Raw genomic sequence first — 12,987 nt, 5'->3', positions numbered from 1 at the left:
GGAAGCTTTTAAACTCCTTCCTTCAATCTATTGGTGGCATCCAGTTACACCATACTTTTATACATTCCATTTCCTTAAGATCTCTAAAATTTTTAAGAGTTCAACCTAGGTTACTTGTTTGTTTTTGGCTTGACCTAAATTATTATTTGCTAAGGATATTTAAATTTCTATTTCCCAGTAACCAATTTCCAAAAGCCCACTCACCACAGTTAATCTTTTAGGAAAAGCTGATTGTGCCACTTACCTGCTCTACAGTACCCCCTTTCTAGTTTTCAAGCAAAGCACCTGTCCTTTGGGGTTACCAAGCAAGGCACCCTACAATGTCTCCTCCATATCAATTCTTCCTCGCTAACCCAAACAACTCCTACTTTTTGATCCCACCAAAAGGATGTACACATTCTCCCAACATTTTAGAGAATCACACGGGGTGCTTGATGCCCTGAAGACATTTCCTGCCTTCACCCATAAACACCAGTAAAGGCTCAGCCCACATTTCACTACTGCTTCAAGGAGCAGTGAGTCAGACCCCTCCCCTGCAGCCTCTCACAGCTTGTGCTTGCCTTTTGCAAACAGAATTATGACCACTGATCCATTTCTATAATCTCAGCCGATTGTTAGAGAAACAATGAATGATCTACTCAAGGTTGTTTCCTTATACTTTACCAACATCTTCTGAATCAAAATTTCAAGTATTTTCAAAAGTCAGATTACCTCCACAGCCATGATGATAATAGCAGCTTTCTTTTTTATTGTTGAATTGGCAGGAAGGTTTACTAAAGAATGCACACCCATTCCAAGACTACTAATAGGTGGAAGGTCAAGCCAATCAGGATCTCTTATTCCTCCCATGCAATCTTTAGCCATTGGATAAATAGTACCATTTCCATCTCGAAGAATAATAGGAGATTCCTATATATAATAAAGGGAAAATAAAAACAATATGCTGTGATAAGGCTACATATCAAAACTCCCTGACTTTTACAACAGTATACTAATTTCCTTAGCAGATGTTAGTAGTAATGCTGATGAAATAACAAACTCTCTGTAAGAAACATTAAATAACCCAAGTTCTTTAATAGTTTGCTAAGAAGCAAACCAGAAAAAAAAAAAGACCCAACCTTCACAAAAGTGAATGTTGCTCTAACAACTTTCAAAAGCAAAAATGAGATTTACCTGTCCAGCAGTAAAAATGGCTACATTCCTTTCATTCTGACCAAGAAAGGCAATGCTGCTTGTAGGAAAATTATTTTCCTGTTCCGCCTTTCCCGTAGCAAGATCAAAGATACAGTACCGGACCCAATTTCCGGTCTTCAGAACAGCATGCACACCTGGAGAAGGAGGTAGACATGGAAACAGATATTGCTACACATCTGTATTTCAAACAAGTACTGAGTAACTCACAACACATCTCTGTCCAGATGTGTAAATTAATTCACACATTTTCTTCCAAAATGGGACAGGCAGCGAAAAAAACTTGGTACCAAGAGTCTTGACGTTTAAGTATAATCCCATGTATCACCGAAGTATTAATGGAGTAGAATTTTAAAAAGACTCAAATCTTCACCTTTGGAATCAACATTCACTGCTAATATTTCTGTTTTTTCAGGTATACAGAGTTTTTTAGGAGTCCTTTGGAAACAGTCTGGAACTTTTGGAGTTCCACCAGTTTTCACAACCTGAAAGATATAAAAAGAAATTTCCTCTTAAATTCTTGGGAAGATAACTTAAGGAGTCAGCCAAATGTTCTGCTCCATGGCTCCTCGCCATACCTGCAGCTCATCAATTCTAAGTAGCCTGCAGTCCTGCAGAAGAGACGAAGGGTCAGCGTCTGGACCGGAGCTCTGGCAGCTTGCGTTACTAGATGTTCCTGGAAACTTGACAGCAACATAGGCACCATCCACTTTTAACACCTGGAAACACAAAGAAATCCAGTAAATAGTAATGAAAGCTTACATGGAATCAACATCAGAAGGACTTAATTCCTTATACGAGAATGCTTGTTCAATGACAACAAAGTTATAAAATTCACCAAGTCAAACTCACAGAAGTTTTACTGTTGATGTCTATATCCAGGGCTCATTTTCTACAGAAAAGCTGACCTCAACAGCCAGACTTTATAACCTGTGAATGCCCTACAACCCACTGGAAAAGGTGAACAGAAGCCATAAACACCTATCTGGGTAACAACAGTAATGCTCGATGAAGCACCTCTCAGTGACTACTGAGTAGCTGAAATTAAGTTAAGGTGACTGAGGGCCTGACTTTTTCATGCTATTTCACTTTAGTAAATATAAACAGCTACATGTATGGCTAGGAGGCACTCAACACAGTACAGGGCCAGCAAGGCTTCAAGGGACAAACACAAGCCCTAAAAGCTGGGGCACTAAACTTTAGTGAGTTACTATTTTAATACATCTAATTTGGAGCCAGTGAAATCACACTTAATAGGAAAAGCCTTAAAGCACCACCAGCTCTTTGCTTTAATTCTAGAAACGGGCCGGCATCATGGCCTACAGGATCCCACATTCCCATTCAGCTCCCTGCTTGTGCCCTGGGAAAGTAGTCAAGGACGGCCCAAAGCCTTGGGACCCTGCACCCACGTGGGAGACCAAGAAAAAGCTCCTGGCTTCAGATCAGCTCAGCTCTGGCCATTGCAGCCACTTGGGGAGTGAATCAGGGAAGGAAGATCTTCCTTTCTAGCTCTCCTCGACTCTATATATCTGACTTTGCAATAAAAATAAATAAAGCTTTAAAACAGTTTAGAAACTAATGGGCAATCAGGGGAAAAGCCTTTAATCTGCAGAGACTCTAGTACAGCTCTACACTGCACCATGCGGAATGAAAGCTGAAACCAAGGGCATTCGAGCTCACGGCCTCTACATACTTGGGATTCTGAGCAGACAAAACCTTTTTCAGGAGGAAGAAGAAAAAAAAAAAACCAACAAATTTATGTAACTAAAGTACCATTCTTTCAGTGTGATGGATGAACGCTAAATTCTTAAGCATCAAAAAACTATGTATTTTTAAATAACATCCTTGAATATCAAACAGTTATATATGTACCTCTATGCGACTTTTCAATAAATCTAATATTATTCCAAATTAACACGCTTTTTTTTTTATGAAAACAAAAAGCCATAAAAGCTCAGAGTGAAACATCATATCTTGACTGGGCAGGGACAGTGATGGAGGAGGCAGAGCAGCAGTTTGATTCAGGCAGGAGACCAAGTTAACCCCTGACCTGGATACACGTAAACGGCCCAGGCAGACTGCCTGCACAGCACTCACCAACCTTAAAGGCTGAGAGAACTAGCACCATCCCACTCCTGTTAGCAATAAGCTTTAGCAACAAACCTTGCCAACAGGGACATTCTTAACGTCTTCCACAAAGACCACCTCCCGAAGAGACCACTGCTCTTCGTTCACCTTTTCCTCTTCTTTCGGGGCAGGGGTCGACCGGCGACGTTCTTAGACAACAACAAAATGGTAAGTACCAAAAAAAAAAAAAATGGGAAAGACTTTATAAAGTTCTTCTACACATAAAAGTTGCTCATTTTTAAAGGGACACATAGCTGAGGTTTCTAGATAAAATATTCATGAACAATGACTTTCAGGACTGGAGTTTTACGACCACTTTTTACTGCAAATAAACTCAAGTAAAGAAACTTCAACCATTAAACTCTCCCTGTATTAACACCACTGTTATATATATATATATACACACACACATATACATATATATATTCTCTTTAGATTCACTTAGGGCAACCAAACCAAAGTTTGAAGAGGAGACAAAGATATTCTCTACTCTCCTAACTACCACGAAGTCATAAAACATAATTTTTCACTTCCTCGCATGTCACATGGATGCTGGTCTGAATTCCAACCATTCCTATTCTGATCCAGTTCCTTCCAATTGCCTGGGAGAGCAGTCAAAGGCGACCTGAGTGCTTGGGCCCCTGCCACTCATGTGAGAGAGACAGAAGCTCCTGCCTTCAGCCTGACCTAGCGTTGGCTACTACAGCCAACCTCAGAATGAACCAGAAGAAAGGCGTGTCTCACCCTCTTACTACATTAACTCTTTCAAATAAATCAATAAACTATACTATAAAACAAATTCATTTTGAGTAATTTTTTAAATCTTTGGATCCATGGTACACTAGTGCATCTAGGCTTATGAATCCTAGAAACCTGAGCAAAAGTTGTAAGCACACCACAGCCAATTTACCGAGTCTAAACAAAACAAGGCAAGCACTCCAGCTAGAGGCACATAGTTTCCTTCCACAACTGTAATGAATTTTAGTATTACACTCAACACTGTACAAACTATTTTTCAATTTAAGTAAAACTGGAAAACTATTTAATAAATAGGCTCTGTGTGTGTGTGTGTATGTTTTGTGTTTAATGGTAAGAACTGCCTCCAGTATGAAACAAACTGAACACAGCTGTCTGGGCTGCTACTCCAGGCACTGGGTACTGGGTACTGGACATAAGACTTACTATACGGCATTGAGGCGCTGCTGGCAATGGAGGATGCATCACTGCACGTGGAAGCTGGGGAGGGAGGAGGACCCATTTCCGTTTTCACGGGCTCCTGCTTACTTTCAGGCCTGAGACAAAAAGTAAAATTATCCTTACAGTCAGGAAGATCACATAAAAGATGCTTGGCAAATAGAGCGTATTTTCAAAAACCACTTCATTTTCATGAAGAGAAAATATTAAAACTTTTTACTAAAAGGCATGTATCTAAGACTCAAGGTCCTGAAAACAGTACAAAATGCATGCTTTTCAAACAACATTTTAACAAAGTAAAATATATCATACATAACAGGACAATAAAGTTAACCATCACCTAGGAACAACAAAAGTCACAAAGGATTTTGCAATATAACTTTATCATAAGCCACCTGATCACATTTCACACTAGAATACTGACACAGACATGAAATTAAACTAAAAGAAACAGGAAAAAATTCAACAACTTATTAATTCCTCAGTTCAAAGAAAGAACTCTAATCACACAGGCAAAAACTCTCATGGGTCTCAGCACATCAGTACAGTAAGTTAAGCCACCACTTGCAACACTAGCATCCACCATCAGAATACAAGTTCACATCCTTGCTACCCTACTTCTGACCCAGCTACCTACTAATGTGCCTGGGAAAACAGTGGAAGAAGGATGCTTGGGCTGAGAAAGTTCCAGGACCCCAGCTTCAGCCTGATCCAGTCTTAACTGCTGCAGCCATCTGGGGAGCAAACAATGGCTGGAAGACTGATCTCACCCTCCCTCTCCACCCCCGCCCTTCCTGCCATTCTTGTACTCTGCTTAGCAAAGAAATAAATCTTTAGAAAACCATCCTTTTCGGCCCAAAGTGATAACCTGCATCCACCAGAATTCCATATTGGTGCCAGTAGGTGTCCCGACTGCTCCACTTCTGTTCCGGTTCCCTTTTTATGACCTGGGAAATCAGTTCAGGACAGCCCAAAGCCTTGGGACCCTGCACCCACATGGGAGACCTGGAAGAAGCTCCTGGCTCCTAGGTTGGATTGGCTGAGCTTCAGCTGTTGCAGCCACTGGGGAATGAACTAACAGAAGAACTTTCTCTGTCTCCTCTCCTTCTATCTGTATATCTCTTTCTAATAAAAATAAAGTAAGTAATGCCAATATCCCACATGGGTGCCATGTCCAGCTCCAGCTGTTCCACTTCCATCCAGATCCCAACTTGTGACCTGGGAAAGCAGTCGAGGATGGCCCAAAGCCTTGGCACACTGCACCCGCGTGGGAGACCCAGAAGAAGCTACTGGCTTTGGTCCTGCCTAGCACTGGACACTGCATTCCTTTGGGGAGTGAACCAGCAGATTAAATACCTTTCTCTGTGTAACTCTGCCTTTTAAATAAATAAAATAAAATCTTACCAATTACTTATTAATTTTAAATTTACAAAGCAAAATTTGTGAGGTAATAAAGAGTTCTAACACACCATTCACCCCATTTCCCTTATTAGCATTTCACATGAGTATATTTATCAGAAAGGTTAATGAACTATACCCAGCTTCCATAAACTTTTTTGTTTCAAGATTTATTTATTTTTATCGGAAAGTCAGATATACAGAGAAGGAGACAGAGAAGAAATTCTCCAATGATTCACTCCAGAAGCAGCTGCAACAGCCAAAACTAAACCAATCTGAAACCAGGAACCAAAAGCTTCATCCGGGTCTCCCACATGGGCGCAGGGTCCCAAGGCTTTGGGCTGTCCTCAACTGCTCTACCAGCAGCCAGGCACTCTACCTAGGTCTCCTGCACGGAGAGAAGCCACCCAAGCCCTTGGGCCATCATCTTCTGCAGGAAGCAGGAAATGGTATGTGGCTGTAATCCACTGCACCACAACACTCAAACCTCCCACATTTTTTAAATCCAAATTCCCTCTTTCTCTCCTATCCCTTCTAGTCTCTAACCAACTACATTCTGGGTTCAGAAGGTTTCCATGTTTTCATTCAATTTAGCACCCATATGTAATGGAGAATATGCATTGTGTCTGGCTTACTGAATTCAACATGGTTTCAAGCAGTTCTAATCTGTCATAAATAACAAGATTTCTTTTTTCTCATATAGCTGAGTAATACTCCACTGTGTATGTATCTAACACATAATCTATTTTTCTGCTGAATGAGTATTTCCGCTATTGTATACAGTGTTACCACTCTAACAAAAGGTAGATCATAAATTGCCATTTTTTTCATTTTTTCAGATAATTCAAAGCCCCTTCATACAAATATTAAGCAAGCTGAAAATGGAAAAAAAAATTATTAATTCTCGATTTCTATATCAATATATACTTAAAATTTTAAGTTTTCTTTTACTAACCCAATTCACATGTACATCAAATAAGGAAATGATTTTTAAAGAGGTTAGGGCACAGTACTTACTTAGTTTCCGTAGTTTTGCTAGCTTTTTCCATGCTTTTCAAGCTCTCAGGAGATCTAAGTTGAAATCTACAGCTATCATTCATATTCCAAACTGACTCCATTAACACACCAACTTTAGGAATTCCAGCACTAATTGAAAATGCAACTGCTCCAGCATGATAAAGAGGATTATTCCTTAAGCATACCTGAGAAAAAAACAAAATCACCACAAAGATGAAGTCATTTTAGACAAAACAAGATTATTTCAAATGCATACCAGGGCAATACAAATACTGCTTCCTAGCATGTACACTCTTACAAAAGCCAAAAGGCTGAACACACACTGACTTATTAAAGAGCTGTTAAAATTTTCATCATATGTGCTAAAAATTCATTAATAGCTTCAGTAACACCAGGTTTCCTGTAACTTTAAACCATTGTTTCAGTCAATCATGTTATTCAAAAGAAAATGTAACTTCATTACTATCAATGATCACCTCTCCTGGAAGATGTGTTTTCTGCTAACCAGAAACTCTCTTCATACTATATTTTCACTTATAAATTTAAAAAAAAATGAATAAGTAGACACTAGTGTTGCAAATTCTCTCACAGAAGTAACCTGAGATCACCCTTTGGAAAAAAAAATCAATGGCCTCTCAGATGGTGCAATAAAACATACCAACTACCAGGCCTGGCACAGTAGCCTAGTGGCTAAAATGCTCACCCTGCAGGTGCCAGGATCCCATATGCGTGCTGGTTCTAATCCTGGCATCCCTGCTTCCCAACCAGCTCCCGGCTTGTGGCCTGGGAAAGCAGTTGAGGAAGGCCCAGAGCCTTGGGACCCTGCATCCATGTGGGAGACTCAGAGGATGCTTTTGGTTCCTGTCTTCAGATTGGCTCAGCTTTGGCCGTTATGACCACTTGGGGAGTAAATCAGCAGCAGAGGGAACTTCTTCCTCTCTGTATATCTGACTTTCAAATAAAAATAAATAAATAAATCTTAAAAGAAAAAGAAAAGACATACCAAGTACTGCCTCATCTGAAACAGGACCATAACTTCCAGGGATCTCCTAATTTCACCAATAACCCAACCTTAAGGCATTTTTCCTCATTAACAAATTATTACATTTCATTTGACTAGTGGTAAATATGACTATTTCAGGTTTTTTGTGGCTTATGAGAAACAACAAGTAGATGAGCAACACATTTAAGTGGAACGGAGCTAGCATGTGGCTTAACAGCAGTAGCTCTGTGGATGCCAACTTTCCATATGGAAGCCAGTTCAAGACCTGGCTGCTCTACTTCAAATCCAGCTCCATGCTGCCAACCTCAGTGAGCAGCTGAAGACAGCCAAGTGTTTTGGTTTCTCTGCCACCCACGTGGCAAATTAGAGAAAGCTCCTGGATCTGCATGGTCCAGCCCCGACCGTTGTGGCTATTAGCGGAATGAATCAGAGGACTGAAGCATTCTGGTTCTCTCTACTATCTAATTCTCATGTAATTTTTTTTTTTTAAGTTGCAGTCCTACCCAAGAATCAGTATGCATTACTAATGGGAGTTTAGCAGTGTAACACAAACAGCTCTAAAGAGTAGGCTCCTTTGAAAAGATTTGCCCTTAGTTGCAAATAGAAAAAAAAATGCATCTAGCAATATTCCGAGAAGACTGGTGATACAACCTGAAAAAGCTTCAATAAAGCTTAGCTGAAAAAACAAATGTTGTATAATAAAGAATAAAAGGTATTATTAATGCCTTCTTACAAAAAGAAAATCAAATGGGACAGCATCATACCACATAAAGCCACTACAACAGTGCCCACATCCCACATGGGTGCCAGGGTCCCAGCTGCTCCACTTCTGATCCAACTCGTTGGCTAATGCACCTGGGAAAGCAACAGAAGACGGCCCAAGTAGGCTGCTGACTTTCAAGTGCACTAGCAGGAAGCTGGCCAGCAGACCCAGCAGGACTGATATGCTTGGGATGCAGGCATCACAAACAGGGACTTAGACCACTGACACAAGGCCCTGCCAAGAAAGTGATTCCAATCAGAAACAATGTGCCTGAATTCTAGTCACTGACCTGGGTACCAACAGTGATGTTCGGCATTGAGGAAATACCAGCACTGGATTTAGGCTTTTTATTTTTTGCTCTCGCTTTCTCCAACATTTTCTTCCTTTGACTAAAAGGGACTACGCCCCTAAAAGCAAAAAACAAAAACGTCCAGTAAGTACCAATCAATAAATCTGGAATATTCTTTCTTTATTTATATTATTCATGCATGTCTAGCATTTTTCTCTATTATGTTTCCCACAGAATAGTAACATGTGCACATACCCAAAACAGATTTAATAACTGGACAGTTTTATTCAACCTTTAAGACTGCATTTTATAGGAAATGCATCACATGCTTATTCTTCCAAATCATATTTTAATAGGATTCTCTGCCAGAAACTGACATTTACTCCTTAAAATGGGACACATTCTAAAAATAAAGGCAAAATTAGTAATATAAGAAACCTATTCCATTAATAAAAAGTAAAATATGTTTATATAGAATAAAACACTAAAAATCTTTGGAGTTGTAAGATTCCAAGAACTTTTTTTTTAAATTCTACTTTTATAAAACTTAGTGTCATTACTATGTATGTATTCCTTTTATCAATTTTCCTGTAAGATTTTTTTAAAAATTGACTTGGCTCTAAAATGCAACTCCCCTCTCTGTGTAAAGCAGCACGTCAAGACTGGCCCCGTGTGCTGACATTCCACCACCCACCTCCCTGCCTGAGCAGTACCCCGCCTCCTGGGGGCACACACTCACCACCAGTACAGGCTGTTCTCCAGCTGGGCGCAGGTATACAGAGCACAGCAATGCAAAGACACTATTCGCTCTCCCTGGAGCTCAGAGTAGCTCTGTGCCGTGTGTTCCAACTTAGAAGCCACAGAACTTAGAGTTTCATCAACCCATGTAGCAACCTAAACATAAAAATATTAGGATTATAGATAAGTAATTAATTTTTTAAAAATTACTATTGCCAAAGCTAGGGTAAGACACACATACTCAACAGACTACAATTTTTACATTTTCTAAGCTAAAGGCTATTATAAAGGACTTCAGAAAACACTCTTAATCAACTACAATATTATCTTCATACAAATAAAACAGAATAGAAGGATCAGAAATGAATGTTTAAGGCCATGTTTAAAGCATTACGCCAAATAGATATTTACTCCAAGAATTTTGAAATTGATTTCAGAAATTTGTCTTCAAGGTTTCTTTGCGGTCACTTTGCCCAAAATAAAACGTCCCTCTCGAAAGTCTTAGGAATGATCCTCTCATATTCATATTCTGCCACTCAAAGCATCTCTCTACGCACATATCAGCATTCTCTGATCAGACTTCCTCCTTGAGATTAAGACCCAGCACCAACTGCTGTGATTTTAAACCTGAACTGATAACCTCATTCTCTCCATCTTTAAAGCCGCTTAGCATCTCTTCCTTTCTCAGCACGTCAAACCTTTCTTGTCATTTGAAAGGCAGATTTAGAGAGGAGGAGAAACAGAGATATTTTCTACCTGCTGGTTCACTCCTTAGAAGGCCCCCCAAGCCAGAGCTGGGTCAGTCTGAAACGAGGAGCTTGGATTTGTGCCATCCTCCGCTGCTCTCCCAGCCACATTAGCAAGGAGCTGGGTCAGATGTGGAGCAGCGCTCATATGGAATGCCAGCCCCACTGGAGGAACTTCAAAACAACCATGCCACAATGCCATCCCCTTTTAGCACCTTTTTAATGGTTTTAACTTTTAGCATTGAATTACAATGGAAAAATAGATTTAACAATTATATACTGAATTAGTCTTCTGAGATAACCTTGTATTTATGCATCTAGTAAAGAGGAAAGAGAGAAAATGAAAAGATCTAAAAAGGGGCAAGTGGAGAAAGGAAATCAAGAATGAAAGCATGAAATGCTATCAATGCAGAAAGTTTCTTACCTTGTTATTTTCAGTAGCTACAGTTGCTCGTATGCTATTTGCAGACAGGAGGACAATCTTTTCATTGGTTAACCCCAAAAATGTTGCTCGTGGATGATGCAATGAAGGATTCTTTGAAAGCATAAGAAAAAATGATTACAAGTTTGTAAGCAAATACGTAGAAGCTACTCAATGCAAGACTGACAGGAGAACTACCTGGGCATTTCTGTAAGGCTCAGACTCATTCCACTTCCATTGATAAAGTTCTCCTTTACTGCTGACAGCCAGAAGCTCAGAATATAGAGCACCAATACAAGTGAATTTTGTCCCATCCTGTAAAGCAAAAATAAACAAATTTTATAAGTACAAAACTTGCCAATTTCGCTGATTTAGACATGCATTTTATTTACTCATTTATTTAAAAAAAAAGAGATGTGAGGTTTTTTGAAAGACTGTTCTATTTGAAATAAGAAGTGAAAGAGAAAGTGAGGGATATTTAGATTGTCCAACTTCTGGCTCGCTCCCAAATGCACACAACCGCCAGGGAGAGGCAGAGCCTAAATCCAAAGCTAGAGCTGTATACAGAATGGCCAGGTTGGTGGATGGACTCAATACTGAGGCCATCACTGCTGCCTCTAGGGAGTGTTAGCAAGAGGTATTGTATGTGGAACAGCCAGGCTACAATAGGTAAGCTGCAGCCATCCCATGTGGCAGCTTAGTGGCTGGGGATACGTTCTGGTTGTTCTGCTTTCAGTTCAGCTTCCTGCTAATATCCGGGTCTCTGCCAGAAAGTGGAAGGCCAGGATGGAGTTCCTAACTCCTGGCTTTGGCCTAGCACAGCCATGGTCATTTGTAGCCATTTGGGGAATGAACTAACAGCTGGAAGATAATTCCCCAAACCTTGCATAACAATGACTTTCTGCATGTAAAATTAAAATAAAAATAAAAAGTAGAATATAAAAACCCTGAGCACCCTGCATCACAATTCCTGACCCAATGGATACACCTCCATTACTAATTCAATGTAGATGCATTATACAAAGACATAATCCAATTACCTCAACTCTCAAGCACAACCTTCAAGGCACCTATAATGCAGTGTTGGCTCTGTAAACACTGTCTTGCCCATCCCCAGGCCACATCTTTCATGACCTCACCAGGACACTGCCCTTGCCGTCCTCTCTTTCGGTTACAAACTCATTCTCAACCTCTCTCCTCACAGAGATCCTCTTTCCCTGACCGTGCTACATACAAAAACACCCCTTATACATTCCAACCTTCTACCTGCCTTCTTTTCAGCTCACAGAACTTCACAAATTGACATGTTACATTTACATGTCTGTATTCGTTCTAATGTAACCTTTGCCTTGCTCACCAAAACACAGCTACTGCACAAAGTACATACTGATGAATACATTAAATGAGTGAAGTGGAAGCAGGGAATTGAGTAAGGCATTTAAAGCAGGTAAGGTCAGAAGCCAAAGTGAGTCAGGATGGCCGAGTGGTCTATGGCACTGCATTCAGAAGTCAAAACCCAGGAATCCGCTATAGGTTATAGGCTCTATAGGCACTGTAGTAGCTAAAAACATGTCCATATTTGTTTTAAGGTGAAAGACCTTCTACTACTTTCAGAGGTTACTTATACAATTAAGATTGGACAGAAGTTTAAGCCATAGGACTGACTTCCAATATGACCCAAGACAACTTCAAGCAACATGACAATAAACCATAGACACAGTCACATAAGATTCAAATAGGAACAACTAAAAATTCTGATCGGCACCTTTAACTGGTACAGTCCCAAGCAAAGCTTGCTTCAGAAAGTAACATTGAAGAGTCCAGAATTCCTATTTAGTTTGAGAACTAAAGAGCTAAACATGGAATGTAGCTGAAGAACCTAGGCGTTTTCTGCCTTTTGTGATTCTGCCTTTACGGCTTGGCTGGGGGCTGTGTGAACTTCAGGCCTGATAGCCTACGTGACACCCGGCAGGACACCTGGCAGGTCACGTAGGCAGACCACTCCTCAGGAAGGCAGTACCTGGTATTTGATAAGATTCACAGCCCAATAGCCCATGCTGGGCTGGGGGAGGTGGCTGGGTTACCTAGGCTAACCTGAAT

At 40.3% G+C, this 12,987-nt stretch overlaps 1 protein-coding gene across 2 annotated transcripts in view; it reads right to left on the bottom strand.

Moving 5' to 3' along the window:
• LOC121167598 (E3 ubiquitin-protein ligase UBR5) overlaps positions 1-12,987 on the bottom strand; it is a 144,371-nt gene that overhangs the window by 52,247 nt on the left and 79,137 nt on the right. For both annotated transcript variants that reach the window (XM_040997098.1, XM_040997099.1), the window contains exons 10-20: positions 11,086-11,202; positions 10,891-11,001; positions 9,722-9,876; positions 8,983-9,100; positions 6,928-7,112; positions 4,501-4,610; positions 3,355-3,467; positions 1,770-1,910; positions 1,565-1,676; positions 1,174-1,328; positions 712-909 (exon numbers count right to left, since the gene is read on the bottom strand). In XM_040997098.1, the coding sequence (XP_040853032.1) occupies positions 712-909; positions 1,174-1,328; positions 1,565-1,676; positions 1,770-1,910; positions 3,355-3,467; positions 4,501-4,610; positions 6,928-7,112; positions 8,983-9,100; positions 9,722-9,876; positions 10,891-11,001; positions 11,086-11,202 (1,515 nt within the window). The remainder of the gene's footprint in view (positions 1-711; positions 910-1,173; positions 1,329-1,564; positions 1,677-1,769; positions 1,911-3,354; positions 3,468-4,500; positions 4,611-6,927; positions 7,113-8,982; positions 9,101-9,721; positions 9,877-10,890; positions 11,002-11,085; positions 11,203-12,987) is intronic.

This window comes from Ochotona curzoniae, unplaced genomic scaffold, assembly GCF_017591425.1.
Source record: "Ochotona curzoniae isolate NIBS_2020 unplaced genomic scaffold, NIBS_Ocur_1.0 patch4, whole genome shotgun sequence".
NCBI lineage: Eukaryota > Metazoa > Chordata > Mammalia > Lagomorpha > Ochotonidae > Ochotona > Ochotona curzoniae.
Note: the sequence above shows the minus strand (reverse complement) of the source record. Positions and strands in the feature narration are given on the sequence as shown.